The following is a 23924-nucleotide window of genomic DNA, read 5'->3' as shown; positions in this document are numbered from 1 at the left end:
GTCAAAAAACAAAAACAAACAAACAAAAAGACCCAAGCAACAACTATTTTAGTCTTAGCTGGGCCTGTTACACACACACCTGTAGTCCTCTGTATGGGCTGCAGAGACTTCATGACTCTTAGAAGAGGCCCAGCCATTGTACTAGCCTATGAAAATCTGAGACAATCTAGGTTTGTCGTTTCAAGGCTCTAAATTGTGGGGTAATTGGTAAGTAAAAACAATGGTGCCAGGCGGTGGTGGCGCACGCCTTTAATCCCAGCACTCAGGAGGCAGAGGCAGGCGGATCTCTGTGAGTTCGAGGCCGGGCTGGACCGACAACCTCCAAAACAATACAGAGAAACCCTGTCTCATAAAACCAAAAAAAAAAACAAAAACAAAAAACAAAAAACAAAAAACAAAAAAAACCCAATGGTAATAATTGTTATTTAATGTATCATATACATATATTTATATCCATGTGTTTTATAGGTATGATGTACTTCTGAAGTAAGTGCATACCATTTTATATAGCCTTGGCATCCTGAGTTTAACTTCTTCATAGTAGAAGCAGCACTCAGTCACCCTTGCCTGAGTCCATTGTAGACTCCACCAGAATGGAGCCAGCTGGTCTCTAGAGATAAAACCTCTGAGACATCTCTTGCGGCTCCCTGGCTGGAGTCCCTGCTTTCCCACCACTTCTGTTTAAAGGGACTGTTCGCCATTTGTCCAAGAAATCCAAGCAGCCATGCCTCAGTTACAGCATGATCTGGAACATGTCTGGCTGCTTTGTTTTTTTTACTTTGGTTTTGTTGCTATTTTGTGACAAAGTCTTGCCATGTAACCCAGCCTGGCCTCAACTTCGCCATTCTTAACTGTGCATTACCAAACCCGGGTGCCTATTTGCTTTAAACCCACCAAACTGAAGCTCCTTCAGGAAAAACAATTGGATAGTGCCCTAGACCCCACTGCTTATTCTCTGAGTATTTTGTAGTTTTCTTTAGGCCCATGGACAAGGACTAACAAATGGGATTGCATCAGATTGAAAAGGATCTGAAGAATGAAGGAAACAGTTACCAGTGGGAAGAGACAGCCAACAGAATGGGAGGAAAATCTATGTCAGCTATTCATCAGACATGGGATAACTAAAAAATCAAACATGAAAACAACAAATTATCCAGCCAACAATTAGCATATAAATAAAACATATAAAAAAAGAAGTATAGATGTCTAATAAATACATTTAAAAGTGCTCAGGATCTTTAGGCATACCTGGGTCAGAATGGCTGATACATTGGTATCAAGGAAATAGATAACAAAAACCAGACAAGGTATCACACTAGCATTTAGGAAGTAGCCTGCTTGAACTATAGAGTAAGACTTTGTTTCAAAACGCTACCAGTGAAAAAGAAAGAAAAAAGAAAATGCTAAACATTGGCAAGGATGGAAAAGACAGGGACCTTTATACACTGTTAGGAGAAATGTAAATTATTGTAACCACTATGGAAATGAGTATATGAGTATGGAGGTTTGTAATGGCTTGAATGAGAATAACCATCATAGGCTCTTGTGTTTGAATATTTGATCCCTAGTTGGTGGGCTATTTTAGAAGGTAGGAAGGTATGGCCTTATTAGAGGATGTGTGCCACTGGGGTGGCATTTGAGAGTTCAAAAGCCCATGCCGCTGCCAGACACAGCAAGACCCAAATTAAATGTTTGCTTTTATGACTTGCCTTGGTTGTGGTGTCTCTCCACAGTGATATAACAGTAATTAAGGGTTCCCTAACAAACAAACCCTAAGAATAAACTACTGCAAGATCCACTTGTAGCATTCCTGGATATAAACCTGAAAGTATAGTTGAGATTATAGCAGAGATACTTGAACTATTGGCACTGTGTTCACTGAGGCAGCATGTCCAATAGCCAAGCTATATAATCAGCCTATGAAGTATTGAGTGAATGAAGTTATTAAAACACACACATAACACACATGAGACAGACAGACAGAGACAGACAGACAGACAGACAGAATTCAGTCATGAAGAATGAAGTCATGTCATTTATGAGGAAAATAGAAACTATCATGTGTCCTAGCCATTGTTCTATTGCTGTGAGGAGACACCATGAACTGAAACTTTTATAAAGGAAAGCATTTGATTGGGTCTTGCTTACAGTTTAAAGGTTTAGTCCATTATCCTTATGGAGCATGGCAGAAATGGTAGCTGAGAGTTCTGCATCTGGGTCAGCAGGCAGTAGGAAGACAGACACTGGGCCTGGCTTGAGCTTTTGAGACCCCTAAAGCCCACCCCCAGTGACAACTTCCTGCAACAAGGCCACATTCACTCCAACAAAGCCACTTTCTCATCCCTGTCAAGTCAGAGCCACTCCTTAGTGACCAAGTATTCAAATCTGTGAGCTTATAGGGCCATTCCTATCAAATCACCACATCAAGTTAAGCAAAGTAGGCCACACTCAGAAGAAAAAAACACTTCCTTTTTTCCCTTATATGTAGATTCTAGAGAGATGGCTCAACAGTTAAGTGCACTGCCTGCCCTTCCAGAGGACCTGGCATTAATTCCCATCACCCACAAGGCAGCTCACAATCGTCTGTTGCTCCAGTTCCCAAGATGCTAATGCCTTCTTGGTTCTCCGAAGTCACTGCTTGCAAATGATGCACAGATGTATACAGGCAAAACACCCACAGACATAAAAGCATTATAAAAACCATGAAAAATGCACCTGCTGGTGGCGGTGCACACCTTTAATCCCAGCACTTGGGAAGCAGAGGCAGAGGTGGATCTTTGTGAGTTCGAGGCCAGCCTGGGCTAGAGAAGAAGTTCCAAGAGAGCCAGAGCTACACTGAGAAAGCCTATCTTGAAAAACCAAAAGAAAGAAACAGAAAGTGAGAAAGTAAGGTAGGGATGGAGGTAGGGAGGGAGGGAGGGAAGGGAGGAGGGAGGGAGGGAAAGCCTAAGGAAGGTTCTAGGAGGGAAGAAAGGTGCCAAAGGGGAGGGGCAGAAGAGTAAGGAAGGATGATCATTGAGAACAAAGTATGAATGAAAATACAGCAATGAAACCCATCAGTTTGTAGGCTAACTTTAAAAAATGGTGAAATTGAGTTTTCTTCTTTCCAAATCCTTTCTTTTTGCATCCCCCCCTCTTTTGTTTTTTGTTTGGTTGGTTTTTGTCCTTTCTATAAGGAAAACTACATTGCTGTACTCTGGAGCTTCCAGCATAGTGTGAATTTTAAGGCGGGAGACTTCGGGATGTACGTATAGTTCTACTTTAGTAACAGAAAGCTGGTCCTGTGTGGCTACCAGCCTTGCACAGTGTCCAGATCCAGAAGGCCTTTGGCCCGGGAAACACCCCAGACCAGCCTGGATATTGGGCGTTGCTACGCCTCAGGTTCCAGTCTCTGATTGGCTCTGACAGGTCGACCCTTGACCAATTAGACCCGGGGGCGTTGTCCTGGGGGCGGGTCCTCAGGCTCACGCGGTGCCTTCAGGGTCTCCCTCTTTGCCAGCGACCCTCGATCTGGCCTTGACTGCAACTCCTGTTCTATTCTTCCACAGCGTCTTCGGGCCCAGGCTGGACATGGCTTCGGCCACTATGACAGCTGCAAGGAGAGCCCTCTGCCTATCTGTCCCTCTTATCCGGCGCGGTTACCAGACGGAGAGGGGCGTCTACGGTTACCGACCTAGGAAGGCCGAGAGCAGGGAGCCCCGAGGCGACCATGCACGCCCCTCAGGTTGGGGATGTGGTCGGACACTGTGGGTGGAGGCAGGAAACTACCTGTGAGGCTTGTGGTGGGGTGCTCTTGAAAGTGGGTACTAGGCGCCTGGGAGCTTCTGGCCTGGGAAAGAGAACAGCCTGGGAAAGCTGAGGAAACCGAAGGAGGAGGGCGTGGGAGTTGTCAGTGTCACCCCGCTGTCTAGCTTCCACAATTGGGCATCCCTGGGCTTTGTTTCCACGTAATCTCCTTATCTTTCTTCTTGTGTCCTAGTTTGGGGACAGCTTTTCTTTTTCATTCCTCACCCGTGAACAAGTGGGAATGTAGCTCTTTGAGGAGATGGATCTGTGAAAGAAGACACGTTCTAAGATCTCCTAGCTCTTAACCGGATGATATATTTCCAGGGACAACTTACATACAGACGACATCTCTGTGCTACTTGCAAGAGGGCAGTTGGTACATGAGCCTAGACAACAGCGGGACTTACTATTTGTCTCTTGAACCTAGCTAGCCTTTCACTTTAATTGCAATTTAAAACTGCTAAACTCGGAACCTTATTGCTGGTGTGTTTTTGACGTATTAGCCAAAACGGATATCAGTGTTTGGAACTATGTTGCGGTCTCGTGTCCAAGAATAATTTCGAGTATTTGGTTTATGCTACAAAGTTGTTATTCTATCTTTATTTGTCCTCATACAGTAGAAAAGTGCATGTTATTAGAGAAACCTGTTGGCATCTTTAAAAATTATATTTACTTGTTTATGATATATCTTTCATGTTTATTTTATGTGTATAAGTGTTTTAGCTGCATATATGTATGTATACCATGTGCATGCCTAGTGTCCACAGAAGGCATTCCCTGGAACTGGATGTACAGATGATTGTGAGCCAGCATGTGGGTGCTGGGAATCTAACCCCAGAATATGCAACTATGATTTTAGCTACTCAGCCATTTATCCAGCCCCCAGTTAGCTTTTTGTTTGTTTGTAACAGGGTCTTATTATGTAACCTTGGCTGGCATGAAATTTGTGTAGACCATCCTGGTCTCAAAATCAGAGCTCTGCCTCCTAAGGGCAGAAATTAAAGGTGTATGCCACCCCCTCCCCCAGTTGTCATCTTTGATCCTAATATTAATGTTGACATTCCCCTCTGTCAGGCTTGGTTCATGCCTTTAGTCTATCCCTGGAGAGGCAAAGGCAGCTGGGGTCTCTGTGAGTCCAATACCATCCTGTTCTACATAGCAAGTGAGACCCTGTTTCCACTAAAACAAAAACAAACAAACAAACCCTCTTTATCTTTTAAGTGTCTGACTAGACCTTTGATTCTTCACACACTGGAACATTAAAATATTTTGCTTTTTTCTTGGGGACCATTGAAAATAAGTTTTATCTCTCATTTTTATGTAGCCCTGGCTGTCCTGGAACTTGCTCTGTAAACTGGACTCAAACTCAGAGATCCACCTGAGTGCTGGTATTAAAAGCATGGGTCACCACACCTGATTATAGTTAAATTTTTTTATGCAAAGCATTTTGATCATCTAGATTGTTAATTCTGGTTTTTGCAAGGCACATCGCAAATTCAGTGTATAGAATTCTTTCTGTGTTATTTGAACCTATAACCCTACCTACTGAGCTACCTCTTGCCTCCCCATAATTAATATCCATTATTCTTAAACTTACATGTCTATTAACAGTGATTTTGATGCTTAAAATGCCAGTTCCTAGTTCTGTATCTTTTCTCTTTACCCAAGTTCTAATTCAGTGAGGTTCAGAAACATGGCCCCCTTTTTCTTTTTGTAGTGTTGGAAATCAAAATGAGGGCCTTGTGCATGCTGTATCACTGAGCTACATACACCTTTAGCCTAAGAATTATGTGAGTGTGTGTGTGTATGTGTGTGTCCATCCACCTTTGGCTAGAGATGTATGTTGTACATGAAAGAACAAAACTTTTAAGGTTATGCTATTGGACACTCAGCATACAGTTACTGTGATTGCCTTTGAGCTTTTCTTTAAAACCCTGCTGACCTAATGAATTAAGCTTGTCATGGAAAAACCTAGGGTAATGGTTACTCTTTGGAAAACTATATGAGAATCACTTTGGGACCTTCAGGCTGGTACAATTAGAAAAATATCTCTGGAGTTGATTTTTTGTATAAGTCCTTCTCTTTTCCCTTATCACCAAATCACTTTCCATGTCCTAGTAACAGAGAACTTGCTTTATTAGGAGATAATAACATCTGGAAGTTCAATGTTGGATTATAACTTCATGGGTATGATCTTATGTGGGTTAGGGCCACTGTGAGGGAAGAGAAAAGTCAGTGATGGAATTTCATTGGGAAAGATAATAATGGTTTTAACTTTATTTTTTATTTTTTGGTTTTACAAGACAGGGTTTCTCTGTATTGTTTTGGAGGCTGTCGGACCAGCCCAGCCTTGAACTCACAGAGACCCCCTGCCTCTGCCTCCCGAGTGCTAGGATTAAAGGCGTGCGCCACCAATGCCGGCTATTTTATTTTTAAAAAATACTTTGAGTAACCCTTAAAGGCTAATGGGGTAACTTTACCTGTAACTATTTTGGGACTGCATGGGGTGGGGAGGGAGTTGCATGCATGACTTATATTGGCATGACATGGGCCATAACTTGGTCAATAGCTACATTTATCTGTCTGTAATGGAGATGAGGAAACACAGTTTTTACTTAGGGTGGCCATGCATCATCCAAGAATTATCTAATTATCTTGAAGGAGGGGAAAAACAGTTGGCAGTGGCTACCAAAGTTCTATCCTGAGTCTCTCTAAAGTTTTCTTCCATAAGAACTGTTCTTTCTTCCTAGCCTATGAATCTGACTCAGCATCAGTGTCTGGCAAGTGTGCAGTCTACTTAACAGGGCTGGCTGTAGCTCAGTCTAGCATTTTATGAACTCTAACACCCACTCCATATATGCACATTCAGTACCATTGTGTGTTTGTTTTTCTGGCCAGAGTTAGGAATTTTTGACAATATATGTTTCTATTAAAAAGTTGCAGCCATTGTTTCTGGTTATTCCATATGCCCATTGCTTAGGTCAAAAGCTTATCTAGCTGGGAAAGGGTACATACTTTTAACCCTACTACTCAGGAGGCAGAGGTGACCAGAGTTCCAAAGCCAGACTGGTTTACATAGCAAGTTAAGTTTTAGATCCTGTTGAAAAGAGAAAACAAAAAAGAAAGAAAAACTCATTGAAAAAAGAGTTAAGCTCAAAAAGTCTGGCCTCTTATTATCTCTGTTCTGTAAATTTAATGGTATTTGCCTTTAGATTCTAAATTACAGATTTTTGTATGAAGGTAACACTTTCTTTTTTTAAGATAGGGTCCCACTATGTAGTCTTTTCTATTCTTGAATTTGCTCTATAGACCAGGCTGGCCTTGAACACAGATCCTGACTATCTCTACCTCCTAGATAGAGGTATGTTCCACCTTGCCCTGCTTTGAGGTTACATTATTTATGTGATTTTTAAGGTTAAGCTAGCCTAACCTTAAAAAAAAATTCTGAGGGAGGGTGGATTCTCAGTACAGCATAAACAGTTGCCCGCCTGAGATCATGGCCTCATGGGCCTGCTAGCTGGCCAAGTGTGGCTATCAATGTAGCCTCACACAAACTTGTAAAGTTACTTAAACAGTGTGAGATATTTATTTGTTTGTTTGTTTTCTCTCTGTAGCCCTAGATGTCTGGCTGCTTTTGAAACTGCTCTGTAGACCAGGCTGGACTTGAACTCAAGAGATCCTCCAGTCTCCACCTCCCAAATGCTGGTATTAAAAGTGCGCACTACCACTTCTCCAGCTAAAATTTTTATTTAATTTAAATTCTTTATTTAAGATAGTATCTAAGGTATTCCTGCCTGGCCTTAACTTCTGACCCTTCTGATTGATCTTCCCAGATATTAGGATTATAATTCTGAACCTCATTTATGTGGTACTAGGGATTGAACCTAATGCTGGCAAGCACTCTACCAAATGAACTATATCTCTAAGTCCATGTTTGGTTTTGCCCGTCCCCCCCCCGGGTGTGTGTGTGTGTGTGTGTGTGTGTGTGTGTGTGTGTGTGTGTGTGTGTGTGTAGAACTGGAGTTCTAGGTGGCTGTGAGCCACCCAGTATGATGCTGGGGACTAAACCTGAGTCTTCTGCAAGACCAGCAAGTGCTCCTAACTGCTGATCAGTCCCTTGAACTTCATAAATGACAATATGCTGCATATAAAATGCTGGTCATACCAGGTGGAGAATGTCTCTCCTAAGATTCAGATACTGTTTCTTCTTTTACCTCATTGGGATTTAGAAACTTGAACAATATAGATAGACTATTTATTGTTTATACCTAAATCTCTGGTATCTACTATAGTACTCTGTGCATAGCAGGTACTGAGTAAATGTATTTGAGAGTTAAAACAAAAACAAACAAAATCCCATGCTACTACTAGGTGCTATACCCTAAGAAGCCATGTGTCTACTGGACAGCCTCTCTGGAACCACTATTGCTGCTGTTATTTTATTATTTCAGCACTGGGAATCAGACTCAGGACCTGGACACTTGAGTCTGGAGTTCTTGCCTGACTCCTGTTCTTTTCTTGTTACACTCTGTGTTTTAGGTGCTAAGACACAGAGTCCCTCTTGTTAGCAGTGCTGAATTTCTACCCATTTGTTGACTAGATAGTTTTCACTTGACCTCATGCTTTCTTTCTCTTAAAGATTTAATTTATTTTTGTTTTATGTGTATAGGTGTTTTGTATGTCTCATATCTGTGTACCACATGTGCCTGGTGCCTGGGACTGAAGTTACAAAAGGTTGTGAGTCACTTTGTGGGTGCTAGGAATCGACTCTGGGTCCTCTGGAAGAGCAGCCAGTGTTGTTAATCTCTAAGCCACCTCTCCAGCCCCACTGTTTATTTCTTAGTAAGAGGCATAAGGTCAGGGCCCTCTGCTGGCACCAGGCACACATGTGGTGCACAGACATGCAAGAGAGCAAAATACCCATATATATCCCTAAAATAAAAATGAAGGTTAAATACCGATATACATACCTAAAATAAAAATAAAGGCTAAATATCCATATATATACCTAAAATAAAAATGAAGGTTAAATACCCATATATATACCTAAAATAAAAATGAAAGTTAAATACATATATATATATGTGTGTGTGTATATATATATATATATAAAATAAAGGTTAAATACCCATATATATAAAATACCCATATATATATAATAAAAATAAAGGTTAAATACCTATATATATAACTAAAATAAAAATAAAGGTTAAATACACATATACATACCTAAAATAAAAATAAAGGTTAAGTACCCATATACATACCTAAGATAAAAATAAAGGTTAAATACCCATATACATACCTAAAATAAAAATAAAGGTTAAATACCCGTATATATACCTAAAATAAAAATGAAAGTTAAATACATACATATATATGTATATATACATAATAAAAATAAAGATTAAATACCCATATACCTAAAATAAAAATAAAGGTTAAAAAAGGGATATATAAAATGTTTTGTGCCGGGCGTTGGTGTCGTACGCCTTTAATCCCAGCACTCAGGAGGCAGAGGCAGGCGGATCTCTGTGAGTTCGAGACCAGCCTGGACTACCAAGCGAGTTCCAGGACAGCCTCCAAAGCAACAGAGAAACCCTGTCTCGAAAAACCAAAAAAAAAAAAATGTTTTGTACATGTAATTTTTTGAGGCATGGTTTTGCTTTGTAATTCTGGTTGACCTGATAGTTGCTCTTGTAGCCTACACTGGCCTTGAACTCATGGTAGTCCTCCTACCTTAGCTACCTGCATTCTGGGATTACAGGACTGCACCATAATGCTAGGCTCTTGCAGAGTGTGTGTGTGTGTGTGTGTGTGTGTGTGTGTGTGTGTGCGCGCGCGAGCGTGATATTTGAATCTTGCTTGTATAAACAGAACATTGAGTATTAGGAGAAGATGCCTTTAAAATTTTTAAATATGGGCCAATACATTGTTTCTATGCTTTTTGCTACAAATATAATGAAGTCTTTCTGTATTTGAGCTTAAACTCTGGATAAGTATATTTATTGGGAGTCTGGAAGCTGAAGTGATGGCTCAGTGATTAACAACAGTGATGCTTTTTCAGAGAATTGGACTTAGGTTCCCATCACCTGCTTTGGGCAGTTCATAATCTTCTGTAACTCCAGCTCCAGAGGATACGATACCCTCTTCTGGCTTCTGCAGGCATACACACACACACACACACACACACACACAAAACTAAATTTCTTTAAATTAAAGAATCAGATGAGGCCATGAGCATGTCTTTAGTATTTTTCATACTTTTCAGTTGCTGTTAAAGTACAGTCTTAGCTGGATGCTGGTGGTGCTTGCCTTTAATCCCAGCACTCAGGAGGCAGAGGCAGGTGGATCTCTATGAGTTCCAGGCCAGCCTGGTCTACAGAGAGAGTTCCAGGACAGCCACCAAAAAATACAGAGAAACCCTGTCTCAAAAAACAAAAAGTATAGTCTTAATCCAAAGGAATGATTTTCTATTATGGACATGTGTTTAATTTGGGAGCATTTATAAAGCCCTTCTGGAAATGGACAGTTTGACACTTCATAAGTGACATGGTGATACATACCTATAATTCATTCACAGGCTAAAATAAGAGGATACCAAGTTCAAGGCCAGCCTAGACTACATAGCAGAACCCTGTCTCTAAGGAAAGCACTAAGAGGGAATGGAGTGAAGACTACTCAAGGCTGTGTAGCCTCACTTCCTTTCTTTACCCTTCATGTGTTCTTAGTTACTGTCAGTCCCTGCCTAAGGTGCCCATTCCATTAACTAAGCCTTCCTTTGTACTGAGGATTTAAGGAAATACTAAATTTGCCTTTAGAAACCTCTGGGATTGAGAAGATTGTTAGTGTTTTCAGAAGTTAAACTTTCACCCAGGTTGAATGTTCTTTGTAGTTTACTCTTGGTAATAACTTGTACTTTAGCCTCAGTAAATCTTAGTTGCCAAGTAACTTTATTTATTTGTGCTTAGTATCAAATCTAGAATATTATGCATCAATTTTGGATTTATTTATTTAAATTCCCAATTTACAGTGGAGGTGAGTTTAAGTGTATGATTCTCACATATAGATTTTATCCTGAAGGATTTTAGATTTAAAAAATTTTTTGCCTTTTACTTTTGTTCTTGCATTCCTTTTTTAAATATTTGTTTTTATTTAGAAACAATCATTTTACATATCAATCCCTGTTCCCTCTCCTTCCCATTCTCCCATGACCCCTACCAGCCCCTCTAACCTACCCCCACCCACTCCCAAAGGATAGTGAGGCCTTCTATGGGGGATCATCAAAGTCTGTCACATCATTTGGGGGAGAGCCTAGGCCCTTCTCTGTGTTTTTTGTTTTTTGAGACATGGTTCTCAATGTAGCTCTGGCTATCCTCCTGCCTCTGCCTCCGGAGTACTGGGGTTCCCCCGTAACAGAGACCTTCAAGAAATGGAAGCTATTGGATCCTAGACCAGTAGTGGTTACTGTCTCTATCACTGAGCTTTGATAGTTGAGGAGTTGTGGGGGAGTTGCATATTCAAATCACAGTGTCCTTTAATGAAATTGTAAAGAAATAGTTTGAAGAAGTTGAAAGCATTAGTGACTTTCAAAACTGTAGAAAATTCTAAAATATTAATGCAGATGCAAAAAGTATATGACTCTATCCTGTATAAAAAAAAGGTGGTTTACTGATATAGTTCTCTCATCATTTTTTCTGTAGGTTCAAAACATCCCTCTTCAACTTTTGTTTAACAGATGATGTGATGAGAATTTGCCTCAGTGGCAGAATGTGTGATTAGTATGGTCGGGCTCCAGGTTTTATCTCCAGGGAAAAGTGTGTGTGTGTGTGTGTGTGTGTGTGTGTGTGTGTGTGTGTGTGTGTGTGTAATGGAATGTTGAAGTCAAATATACTCATGTTCAAATTGCAGTTTCTTTATTACCAGTGTCACTTTTTAGAAATTACTTAACCTGACAAGGAGGTAGTGGTACACCTAGCTCTCCTCAGAGAACTTAGAGGTCTTAGACTTTGATCTTACTCAGAGTGAGTTCCAGGATTGGAGGTGAGGTGGGGGGGGCTACACAGAGAAACACTGTCTCAAAATAAAAAAGTCTGAATGTGAAGCCTGAAGAGGGTGTCAGATCCCCTGGGACTAGAGTTGAAGGTTGTGAGCTGCCAGATGCATGCTGGGAATTGAACCAGGATTCTCTGAAAAGCAGTCTGTACTCTTAACTGCTAAGCCATCTCCCCAGTGCCTGACTTTTTTCCCCTCCTTTTCTTGAGACAGGGTTTCTTTGTAGCTTTGGAGCCGGTTGGCCAGGCTGGTCTCAAACTCACAAAATTCACCTGCCCCTGCCTCCCAAGTGCTGGGATTAAAGGCGTGCACCACCACCTGGACCAGTGCCTGGCTTTTAATTGAAACACCAAGTTTAGTTTGAATTAGCTGATGGTATACTTCATGCCAGCTAACTTGGCATTTTCCTTCTTGAAACAGAACTGTGGTCAGTGGGCCTCACTACCATTTTTATTTATAGTAAACAACAAAGTAATCAATGTAGATTGATGTTTTTACCATAGTTTTTGTAAACAACCTTTTTGTTTTTGTCAGTCACAAGTAACAACCTAGCTCTGACTATCCTAAGCAAAGAATGCTATCTGAAAGCTACAAGAGTATCTCCTCAAACTAGAGACATATTCAGGAAGGGAGCAAACCACAGCCGTCTCTGGGCATACAGCATACTGTGGACCCTCCTAACTGCTGTAGTGATACAAAGATGTCCTCTGATCATTGCATCCCTGAGCTCTTCTCGCTATGCCTGCCACAGGTGAAGAGGTGAACTTGGCAACACATAGACCCAGACCGAAGCACATGTGCTGCTGGAAAGCCTCTCCATTGCAGTAGTTGTTCATAAAATAGACATTTAAAGAGGGTTAGGTTTTTTGTTTTTGTTTTTGTTGTTGTTGTTGTTGTTGTTTTGAGACAGGGGCTCACTATATAATGCCAACTGTCCTGGAATTCACAGAAAGCCACTCCTTCTCCCTCTAAGTGTTGGATTAAAGGCATGTACTACCACACCAGCCTAATTTACTTAATTTAATGAATGAATAAATGAATGAATTGTTTATTTAGGTGCTGGGAATTAAGCAAGGGCCTTAACACATGCTAGCCAAGCTCTCTCTCTTCCTCTGAGTTGTAGTTCCATCCACTGATTTATAGAGCCTTTGCTTTGAGATAGGGTCTTACTTTGTAGCTCAGGCTGTCCTGGACCTCACTAGGTAGTCCAGCATGGCCCTGTACTCATAGCAATCGGCCAGGATGCCTGGATTGCAGATGTTAGCCACCATGTGAGCCAACTTATCTATAGAGCTCTATGATAGTATTGTATTATGTGAGTGACAAGAGAATTAAGGTTCTTTCTTTGTCTACAGCTTTGTGTTTGGAGTCTATAAGAAAAGAAGAGAGCCAGTAAGATGGCTCATGAGATATAGGTGCTTGCTGCCAAGCCTGAGTACCAAAATTTGGCCCTGGTAACCCACATGGTAAAAGGAGAGAACAGATTTATACAAGTTGTCCTCTTATTTTCACATGAATGCATATTCTCCTTGCCAAAGTAAATAAATACACATTTTTTAATAAGGGAGATGTGAGGTTGGGTATTTGGCCTTATGGTAGAGTACTTGCTTAACAAATGTGGGCCCTGAATTTTTGTTCCCAGCACTGAGTGTGGAGGGGAGAATGTAACATTGATTTTGCAGTTTTATCTAGTGTTATTATTGCTCTTGTTTTTGTTTGAGACAGAGTCTCACTATATAGCCCTGATGGCCTAGAACTTACTCTGTAGGCCTTAATCCATTTATCTCTGTCTCCCAAAATAAAGGCATGTGTAAACCCAACTGGAAAGAAAGATATATAGGTATAGATACATAAATATAGAGATAGATAGATATTCTCGTTTTATGTCAATGAATGTATTGCCTGCATATATATAATATATAATATATGTGTGTGTGTGTGTGTGTGTGTGTGTGTGTGTGTGTGTGGTGCCTGAAAGGGCCAGAAGAGGGCTCTGAGTCCCCTGAAACTGAAACTACAGATGTTTGTGAGCTGCCACGTTGAAGTTGGTAGTCGAACCTGGTCCTCTGCAAGAATAGCAAGAGCTGCAAGTGTTATCTGCTGACCCATCCCTCTAGCTCTGTTTTCTTGTTTGCTTGTTTGGTTTTTTTGAGACAGGATTTCTCTTTGTAGCCTTGGCTGTCCTGGAATTCTCTCTGTAGACCAAGTTAGACTTGAACTCACAGAAACCTGCCTGTTTCTGCCTTCTGAGTACTGGGATTAAAGGAGTGCACCAACCCCCCCCCCCAGCATTAGTCCTGTTTTTAATGTTTAGTCTAAGATCTAAAAACACCTGTACCTACCAGGAAAGAAAGGGACCAGGTCTTTAATGTCAGTGTGGAAATAGTGCTTCTTAGTTTCCGGTGTTCTTTCCTATGTTTAACACGTGTGCAGCTATTATTACAAATATATGCTCATGCTTCTAGCTCCTTTCCTGTTTTCTTTTTTTATTTAAATTAGAAACAAGTTTGCTTCACATGTCAATCCCAGCTCCCTCTCCCTCCCTTACTCTCCCCGCCCCCTTTCCTGTTTTCTTTTGTTTTACACCCATGGACTTTAGCTATCTTGAGATAAATTTAAGAAAGTAAGTGTGGGAGTTAGAGGATGGCTCAGTGATGAAGAGCACCAACTGCTCTTCTAGAGGACCCGGGTTCAATTCCCAGCACCCACATGGCAGCTAATAACTGTCTGATCTGACACTCTTACACAGACATACATGCAGGCAAAACACCAGTGCACACAAAATAAAAATAAGTAAATAATTAAAAAAGAAAGTAAGTGTACTTAGCACCTGACAGCCTTTAACACTGAAATCCACTGGCAATGTGAGTAGGAACATCGAGGTAAATGTCCTTCTGCAGTTTCTGAGCATCTCCTCAATTGTACTTTTTCATCCTTCCAATTTAGTTGACCATGGCCTTGCCAGGCTGGTGACAGTATATTGTGAGCATGGCCACAAAGCTGCCCAGATCAACCCTCTCTTCCCTGGACAAGCCCTTCTGAATACTGTGCCTGAAATCCAAGCCCTTGTACAGACACTTCAGGGACCCTTCACTACCGCAGGTAAGGCAGCACCTGGGCAAGAGTGGGGGATCTGTCAGATGAAGTGTCTTGTTCTGTCCTTCAAGAACCGGATGCCCTGCATTAGAGACTTCATCAGGTGAAGGGACAAAGAAGGACACACATAGGAGCTGCCTTGAAGTTCTAGAGTGGTCTTGTTTCTCTGTGGTTAAAACATATAGAGCAGATTGTTGACAAGGCGGTTCAATGGGTAAAGGTGCCTGCCACCAAGTGGGACATACATAGTAAAAGGGGAGTGCCAGCTCTGACCTTCATGTGTTATGTGTGATGGAGTGCACATGGCATCCCCCCATACATAAATAACAGTATTTTATAATCCAAACATATATGTGCTACACACCTTGCCTTTAGATGCTGATTCGTTTTCATAACTGCTCCTAAAAGTCCTTATTACCATATTTAGTTTAGAGATGGTGTCTTAGTTACTTTGCCACAGCCGTGATAAAACATACCGACCAAGGCCACTTACAGAAGACAGGGTTTATTTGGGCTTGTGATTCCAGAGGGGAAGTATGGCAGCAGGCAGGCATGAAGCTAGAGCAACAAGCTTCAAGCACACATTTAGGAGTGATATCTGGCTTTTAAAATCTCAAAGCCCACTCCTAGTGACATACTTCCTCCAATGTGGCCTCCTGAATAGCACCAGTACCTGGGGACCAAGTGTTCAAATATCCGGACTTAATGGGGCCTTCTCATCCAAACTATCATAGATGGAAGCAGATTCAGACAGCTTAAGTAATACGTAGCTGCTACATGGCAGAGGTAGGGAAACATCTTAGGTCTGCTTTCATTTCAAAGCCTAAACCCCCTCATCCCAGTTTCTTTCCAAGCCTGGGAACTAAAACAACATCAAAATAAAACAAACAAAAAAAACCTGGGCCTAGATCACAAGTCATGGTTTTAGTGTTTTATATTGTATTATATATAGTATTATTGTAGTGCAAGGATGAGACCTGGGATCCTGTGCATGCCAGGCAAGAAAGATCTTTACCACTGCAATGAATTCCTATTTCAGGAGTTTCAAGTTTTAGTTTGAAATTACTATGGAATCAAAACTTGGCATAATGTGATAGAGCTGTGTTCTTAAGGAGGTCTCCTCCCTATCTAGTTTTTCTACCTTCTGGCCATCAACCATAATTTTAATTTTTACCTTTAGAAAAGGTCTAGATGGATCAGAGGCTATATACCTCAGTGGCAGAGTACATGCTTGTTATGTGAGGAATCCTGGGTATACTTTTTCACAATTTTAAAAAGGGAATATTAATCATCATTGATAATGCTTCAGTTTGTAATGGAGTGCTCAGAACTGAAGCAATAACATTGTTCTGTGTTGTTCTGCAGCTTATTTTCTGTGTGGTTGATTATTCTTCGAAATGAGCCCTTTGTTCTATTTCACAGGCCTGTTGAACATGGGCAAAGAAGAGGCTTCTCTTGAGGAAGTATTAGCCTATTTGAACCATATCTACTGCGGGCCAATTTCTATTGAAACCGCCCAGCTTCAGAGCCAGGAGGAGAAAGACTGGTTTGCCAGAAGGTTTGAGGAGCTGAAAAAGGAGACATTTACCACAGAAGAGCGAAAACACCTGGCAAAACTATTGCTAGAATCTCAGGTATAAAAAGTATCAACCAGAGATGACTCAGCAGTTAAGAGCACTAGGTGTTCCTTCTAGAGGACCCAGGTTCAATTCCCAGTACCCATGTGGTGCCTCACAACTGTCTTTACCTCCAGCTCCAATGCTTATGGCCTCTGAGGGCACCTGTACTCATATGCACATACATACATACAACTTTAAGTAACTAGAAATGGTAAAAATAGACGTAGAAATAAGTATTAGCTAATATTAGGGGATCGAGTCTTTTCACTTTCTGTAAAGATAACTAGCTACTGAAGAAGGAAAGGGAGACATTAGACCTTGCCCCGTCCCTCCCCATGGCTTCAGCACAACAGACTGAACAACACCTCACCCCACCCAGAAGCAAACAAACATTTGAGCCATTGGTTTTCCTCAGCACTGAAGTATGCTAATGTATTCATCTGCTTGTTTTATAAAACATAATAAAGTCCTTAAGATTGTACACCTCCTTTTGTTTCCCGAAGAGACTGATAAGCTGCTCAACAGAAGTTCTCAGTGTCAGTTAGCAGAAGTAGATCATCACCAGGGCCAAGTAAGAGCTCAGGCATGTCAAACTGATAAGAAGGCGAGTCCCATCAGTTTGAGTACTTGGATAGTGTTAGAGCTTGGTTACATAATACTATAGAGCCTCTGTGAAAACTACTGTGTTGGGCAAGGCAGCAGATAGCTAAGTCTGGCCTTAAGTCTGGAAATGAATACATAAGGAGGTTGTTCCCAGACACGCGATTCTACCACTCAGGTTCTTCTCTTTACAGCTCCTTCTGTGTCAAGGGTCATTTGCAGAGCTGTGTTATACCGTGATGTCTCTCTCTGTGGATGTGTAGTCAAGGGACACAGATATGACCACTGGAATAATGTGGGCCTTCTTATAACACAGAACTTATCTGCCTGTTGCCTGAGCACTTGACTGTCTTCCAGCAGCTAATAAATCTGTTCCATAGGAGTTTGACCACTTTTTGGCCACCAAGTTTGCCACAGTGAAGAGATATGGAGGTGAAGGGGCCGAGAGCATGATGGGATTTTTTCATGAGTTACTGAAATCGGCAGCCTATGGCGGTATAACTGATATCATTATTGGGATGCCCCATAGAGGGAGGCTGAACTTGTTGACAGGCCTCCTGCAGTTACCTCCAGAGGTAAGTTTTCTTTCAATATTTTTTGTTGTTTTAATGTCCATGTCTTTTTATAATAATACTTTTTTAGTTTAAAAATTATAATATAATCACATCATTTTCCCCTTCCTTTTTTCCCCCTCCATACACTTTCATACAGCTCTTGGCTCTCTCTCAAATTCATGGTCTCTTTTTCTCTATACATACCCTACCCTACTTCATACACTCCTAAATATGTAATATAACCTGCTAGGTCCGTATAATGTTATAATGTTACATGTATGTATCTGACCTTAGGGCTAACCACTCGGTATTGGGTAACCAAATGGAGGCTCTTCCCTGAGGGAAGATCCTTTCTTTCAGCATTCCCCAGTTGCTTGTCCCAGGTTGAGGTCCCAGGAGCTTCCCCCTTCCCATGTTAGCATGTCCATTGATGATGTTGTTCAGGTCTTGTTTAGGTGGCCATATTGGGGAGACTTCATGGATATAGCTTTTCTGATGTCTAGGAGACTTTCTGTGGTTCTTGTCAGGGTAGGATTAGAACAGACTAAAACTGATGGTGGTGATTTCCTTTAGAAACTAATGGAGCCTATGAGCAGTTGATGGAGAGATAGCTTAGTGAATGGGTGGAACTTAATGCTGACAAGTAGACCTGAGGTTAATTTTTCTGTATTGTTCTCATGAATTCTTTCTTCTCTTGGGGAAATTAAGGGTTAGTTTGCTTCAACATGCATGGTGATCAAGGAATGATAAGGAAAGCTGTCCTCTGCCCTCCCCACCCCAGCACACACACATACACAAAAAGGAAATATAAAGTACCTGGTGGAACACAGCCCAGCATTGGCATCAACAGTATTACTGCAAAGCTTACGCCCCAGCTCCTGCAGAATTCGCCATGTCTCAGTTTCTTTTTGTTGCTGTGAAGAGACACCACGGCCAGGGCAACGTATGGAGAAATTTATTGGTGGCTTGCTTACAGTTTCCACAACCGTCATGGAAGGGAGCAGGGCAGCCGACAGGTAGGCGGGCATGCACGATGCTGGAGCAGTGAATGAGAGCTTACATCTGATCCACAAGCATAAGGCATTGAGAGAGCTAAGTGGGAATGGCTCAGCCCCGCCCCCAGTGACACATCTCCTCCAATAAGGGCACACCTCTTAATTCTTCCCAAACTGTCCCACCAACTGGGAACAAAGCATTCAGACATATGAGGCTATGGAAGCCACCCTTTTAAACCACCATAGACTAGCCATGTAAGCCAGAGGCAATGACTTCAAGGATCCAGAAGGCAAGGGACTTCACGGGAATATCCCATGTTCTGCCTTCCACTGTGTCCTGGGTCCTTACAACTGCCCCCTTTAGTGAGTTCCTTTGGCAGTGGTCAAGCTTCATAATTTTCTCAGTCCATGATACAAACCTGTTTTTTTTTTTAATTTTCCAGGGCTAGTGACATCTAGGGAACCTTTCTGTCTTAGGGCAGGGACAGCCTGTAGCCCACACTTCCAGCTGGCTTTATGAGAAGCCTAGACAACCTGCCATCATCACTCTTAACTGAGACCTGTCTGGGCTATGGTAGCGTGGATACTTAACTGGCAGGACTAGGAACTTCCTATACAGCTGAGGGCGTCTGAGTAAGGGCTTCTGGGTCAGCCACAGAATGGGGATCTGCTTTCTTCACTGCCTACTGAAACCTGGATACCTGAGCAGGCCTGGGAATACTCCATATTCCCCATTGGTAGGCTTTGAGTCTACTGGGGTATCTGGTGGAAATCACCTTCCAACCACATTTCAGGGAAATGTTTTTCTGGCGGAAGGGTCCCATATCCAACTAGAATACCTGTTGTGCTTTGGGTTTGTGTTTCCTGTGAATTTTTTAATCTATCTGTACATAACTGTTCAAATGCTAAGTTCAGGGCCAGTGGAAGGGTCAATAGTGTGTCTCTGTCCTTGTGCAGGTGACCCAAGCCAGTGTGTGTGTGTGTGTGTGTGTGTGTGTGTGTGTAGAGAGAGAGAGAGAGAGAGAGAGAGAGAGAGAGAGACAGACAGACAGACAGACAGAGACAGACAGACAGACAGACAGACAGACAGACAGACAGAACACAGGTGAAAAGTACAAACTCTGGGGACTCATGGGCACTGCACTGGATCTTTGGTCTCCTATAAAGACACACTGTTAGCACTGTGAACGAAAGGCCCCAAGTTTTACTTGATATGTGAGAGTGTCACCTCCCCACCATCCTCAACATGCCTTTGGGAATGATGTCACATGGACAGTGTCTAGAGTAGAATGAAGTGGGCAGTTCATCTTATTTGCAGGACCCATGTTAATAGTCAGATGCAAATAAGCAGACTCTAGTGGGAAAAGCTATGAGGTCTGTGCACATTTGAGTGAGATGTGGCCCCTGGCTTTCTCAGATGAGAAGGGAGAAGCAGGCAGGAACATAAGGCTCTCTGCACTCATCATCTCAGTGGAAATCCCAGAGAGGTATGATTCCCACACATCCTAAGCACCCTGCACCCTCCTGAGTGCTGGGACTAAAGGCGTGCTCCACCACTTCCCAGCATAGTAACTCTTTAATATGTTTAAGACTGCAGAAATTTCAAAGTAGAAATTTGGTTGGGTAGAAAGCTAGCTAAAATATCTACCTTCCTCAAACAGAATTACAAAAAGACTAAATTGCACTTACAATTTACAGAGATATGGTGGCTGGAATCACTACTAATGATTACATATTTTAAAAGATACATAAGGCAAAGGTATTTATTATTTGCTTTGGGTTAGAATCCTCTTAAAATAATGCCACTAGAGTCTGGAGAAATATATAGGGAGGTAAGAACCTATTTGCAGAAGACTTGAGTTTAGTGTCCACTACACATGATGGTGGGCTCCAGGAAGTCTCACTGGTATTGTGTGTCTGGTGGAGACTACCTTCCAGCCACATTTCAGAGAAGTGTTTCTCTGGCAGAAGGGTCCAGTTTCTTCTGGGCTCCATGGATACCTGGACTTATGTGCACTTACCCATACACAAGCACATTTACATATAGACAAGTAGACTTCCAAGTAGTTCTGAGTGACCCAGCGATTAGAAATCTGTGCCTATCTTTGAATAATGCATATTTGTAATAACTATAAAAGAATTTACATAATGCTTATCTTTCTTTAAGCTCACCTTAGACTTCACTGTAATAAGACTTGTTTGGTATCTTATATGTTTCTTCTAATAGCTGATGTTCCGTAAAATGCGAGGCTTAAGTGAATTTCCAGAAAATGTCTCAGCCATTGGAGATGTCCTGTCCCATCTGACCTCTTCAGTGGACCTAGACTTTGGTGCTCACCGTCCACTCCATGTGACGATGCTGCCTAATCCCTCACATTTGGAAGCTGTTAACCCTGTGGCTGTAGGGAAAACTCGTGGCAGGCAGCAGTCTCGGGAAGATGGTGACTACTCTCTACACAGTTCTGCTCAGCCTGGGGACAAAGTCATTTGCCTCCAGGTATGTGAGTCTGGGAAGGGAGAAACGACTGGAAATAACATTGTCTGTGATGGTAGATGTGACAGGAGATTGCAGATGTTCAAGTGGGAAGTGAAGTGAAGTGACATTTTGAGAAACAAGAATTCCAGGGCTTAAATTTTTTTCTTAAAATTTCTATGATATATTTATTATTTGCAGCAGGTTTCAAAAAAGCGCCCTACCCCAACCACCTTGTCTACCAAGTTTCATGGTGATATTCTAATCTAGTGGCTTTGGATATCCTAAAGGATTAGCATATTTTAGACAACCTTTCATAATAATACTTTGATTTTCAAAATATTACTTTTCTACTTATATGTGACTGACTGTCTTTCTTCCTGCACCTTGGCTTTAATGCATGCCATCATCTTACTCTCTTATATTCAGGATAGTGGGCTGGATTTGGTGGTGGGAGCTACTTCTCTCTGTCTCTTTTCAGGGGTGAGTGACTGGGAGAGGAAGAACTCAGAGGTGTGCACTGTTCTTCATAGACTTGTATGTGTGTGTGAGATGTGAGGGGGGTATGCATGCCACAACATGCATGTGGAGGTCAGAGAACAATATTGTGGAGTCAGCTCTGTCTTTCTGTATTTATCTGAGTTTCCAGATCCTCAGGTTTATGAGGTAAGCACTTTCATGTAAAATTTCCTAGAGCTGAAGCTGAACCTGAACCTGTAGCTCAGTGGTAGAGTGCTTGCCTAGAAGACATGAGACCCTGGGTTCAATCCCTAGCAGAGAAAGAAGTCCCCGAAGTGATGCTTTCATTGCACATGTAGTAGCCACTCCTCCCATGTGCTGCTGTGGATGCTAGAATGATTGTGCAAGTGAGGAATCGGATGCAAGGGGTGGGATGGGTAAGGCGGTACAGTGTTAATGGAGAAACGATAAGGCAAATTTGAAAAGTGCTTTGAGATGAGTTTAAACACAATAAGAAATCCTGAAATCTATGTTTTCAGGTCAGGAGAGTCATGAGAATGTGGTTGTTGGTATCCTATTAATATTTTAAAACAGTTTGTTTCAATCAAGAAATCTAAGTTTATTAATTCCTTATTTCCTCCATCTCACACGTGTTTTAGGTTCATGGTGATGCTTCCTTCTGCGGTCAAGGGATTGTTCTTGAAACATTCACCCTCTCTAATCTCCCACATTTCAGAATTGGTGGGAGTATCCATCTAATAGTCAATAACCAGCTGGGTTACACCACGCCAGCAGAAAGAGGGAGGTCTTCCTTATACAGCAGTGATGTTGGTACGTGGCACACTAGAATTAACATTGTTATGTCAGCCAGACCAGGAATTTGCAGAGAAACTTCTAGTTCATTCAGAACAATGAGTCTTGCTGGTTATCCCATTTTAAATTTTTTTTGAGATAGGGTTTCTCTGTATAAACAGCCCTGGCTATCCTGCAACTCACTCTGTTGACCAGGCTGGCCTCGAACTCACAGGTATCTCCTTGCCTCTGCCTCCTAACCAAAATAACTTATAAAAGAAAGCATTTAACTGGGGGTTTGCTTACAGTTTCAGATGTTGAGTCCATGACCAGCCTGATGGTGGGCATGGCTCTGGAGCAGTAGCTGAGAGCTTTCATCTGATTGACAAGCATGTGTCAGAGAGTGAGAGATTGGGCCTGACATGGGCTTTTGAAACCTAGAAGCCTATAGGGGTTTTTCTTAAGTGCTGGAATTAAAGATGTGTGCCCCCTCTACCAGCCATTTTAATAGTTTCAATCTAGATATGGTCAGTAGTTGCCAAAAATGACCAAGGTTACATTCATATTTTTAAATTTGAGCATGCTATTTATTTATTTTATATGATGTTAGTTGAACACAAGGTATCATGAATGGTACCCAAGCACTCTACCACAGAACTGCATTAGAGTGTTATGCATATTAGGCAAGCGCCCTTCCACAGAGCTACACTTCAACCTCCACTGTGAGCTTTTAAATCAAAGGAAATTAGGCAAGGATGGAGCTGAGAGTATTTAACCATATTACACAGTTAGTTGGTTTATCTGGTAGAAACCAAATAGCAGTGTAGTTGGTACATTAATAGAGTAATTACTTTTAGACTATTCGAGTTTAGAGTGCTCAGAGTCTCAGTAAAAAAGGCTGTGTTCACTCAGTAAATTTGTTAAAATAAAATAGTCTAGTTTGAAATAAGTTGTAGGCAGGTAGTTGCTGCCCATGCTTTTAATCCCAGCACTCAGGAGATAGAGGCAGTTGGATCACTGTGAGTTCTAGGCCAGACTGGTCTACAGAGTGAGTTCTAGGATAGACAGGGCTCCTCCATCAGTTCATTTTCACTCCAGGAGCTCGGCCCAATGATTAGTTGTAGATTTCTGCATCTGCTTTCATCTGTTTCTAGAAGAGGGTTCTAGCTTCTCTGGGGTTGTAGATTGTAGACTGGATACAAATCAGGGATTTTATTGTCCACTCGTAGTTCACAAAACTATTTAACTGGAGTCTGGACTCAATACCTTTAAAAATTTCTGGCACAGGAAAGATACTTTCAAGAACTATGTTGGGAGAAAAATCTTTTCCTAGGATTCATTCTTTAATGACCATTTGTCTCAGGAAGAAAGATAATAGTAGTAATAACAATAACAAAATAAATGTTAACTGTCACTGTATAAGATACTGTGAAACACTGACTCTATATTCTTTAGTTCAGGAAATCTTGACAGTCTCACTCAGAGCCTAGACTAG

General features: G+C 41.6%; 1 protein-coding gene across 1 annotated transcript in view; it reads left to right on the top strand.

Annotated features, from left to right (window-relative positions):
* The first annotated feature begins 3455 nt into the window (after positions 1-3455).
* The window catches only part of Dhtkd1 (dehydrogenase E1 and transketolase domain containing 1), a 41115-nt gene continuing 20646 nt past the window's right edge, over positions 3456-23924 (top strand). The window contains exons 1-6 of the mRNA XM_040755523.1: positions 3456-3724; positions 14788-14943; positions 16360-16571; positions 17537-17731; positions 20933-21202; positions 22297-22468. Coding sequence (XP_040611457.1) covers positions 3571-3724; positions 14788-14943; positions 16360-16571; positions 17537-17731; positions 20933-21202; positions 22297-22468 — 1159 coding nt within the window. The 5' untranslated portion in view covers positions 3456-3570. The remainder of the gene's footprint in view (positions 3725-14787; positions 14944-16359; positions 16572-17536; positions 17732-20932; positions 21203-22296; positions 22469-23924) is intronic.

The sequence above is a fragment of the Mesocricetus auratus genome, unplaced genomic scaffold (assembly GCF_017639785.1).
Source record: "Mesocricetus auratus isolate SY011 unplaced genomic scaffold, BCM_Maur_2.0 Super-Scaffold_100013, whole genome shotgun sequence".
Taxonomy (NCBI): domain Eukaryota; kingdom Metazoa; phylum Chordata; class Mammalia; order Rodentia; family Cricetidae; genus Mesocricetus; species Mesocricetus auratus.
The sequence above is the reverse complement of the archived record's forward strand: the minus strand, read 5'-3'. Positions and strand labels throughout refer to the sequence as shown.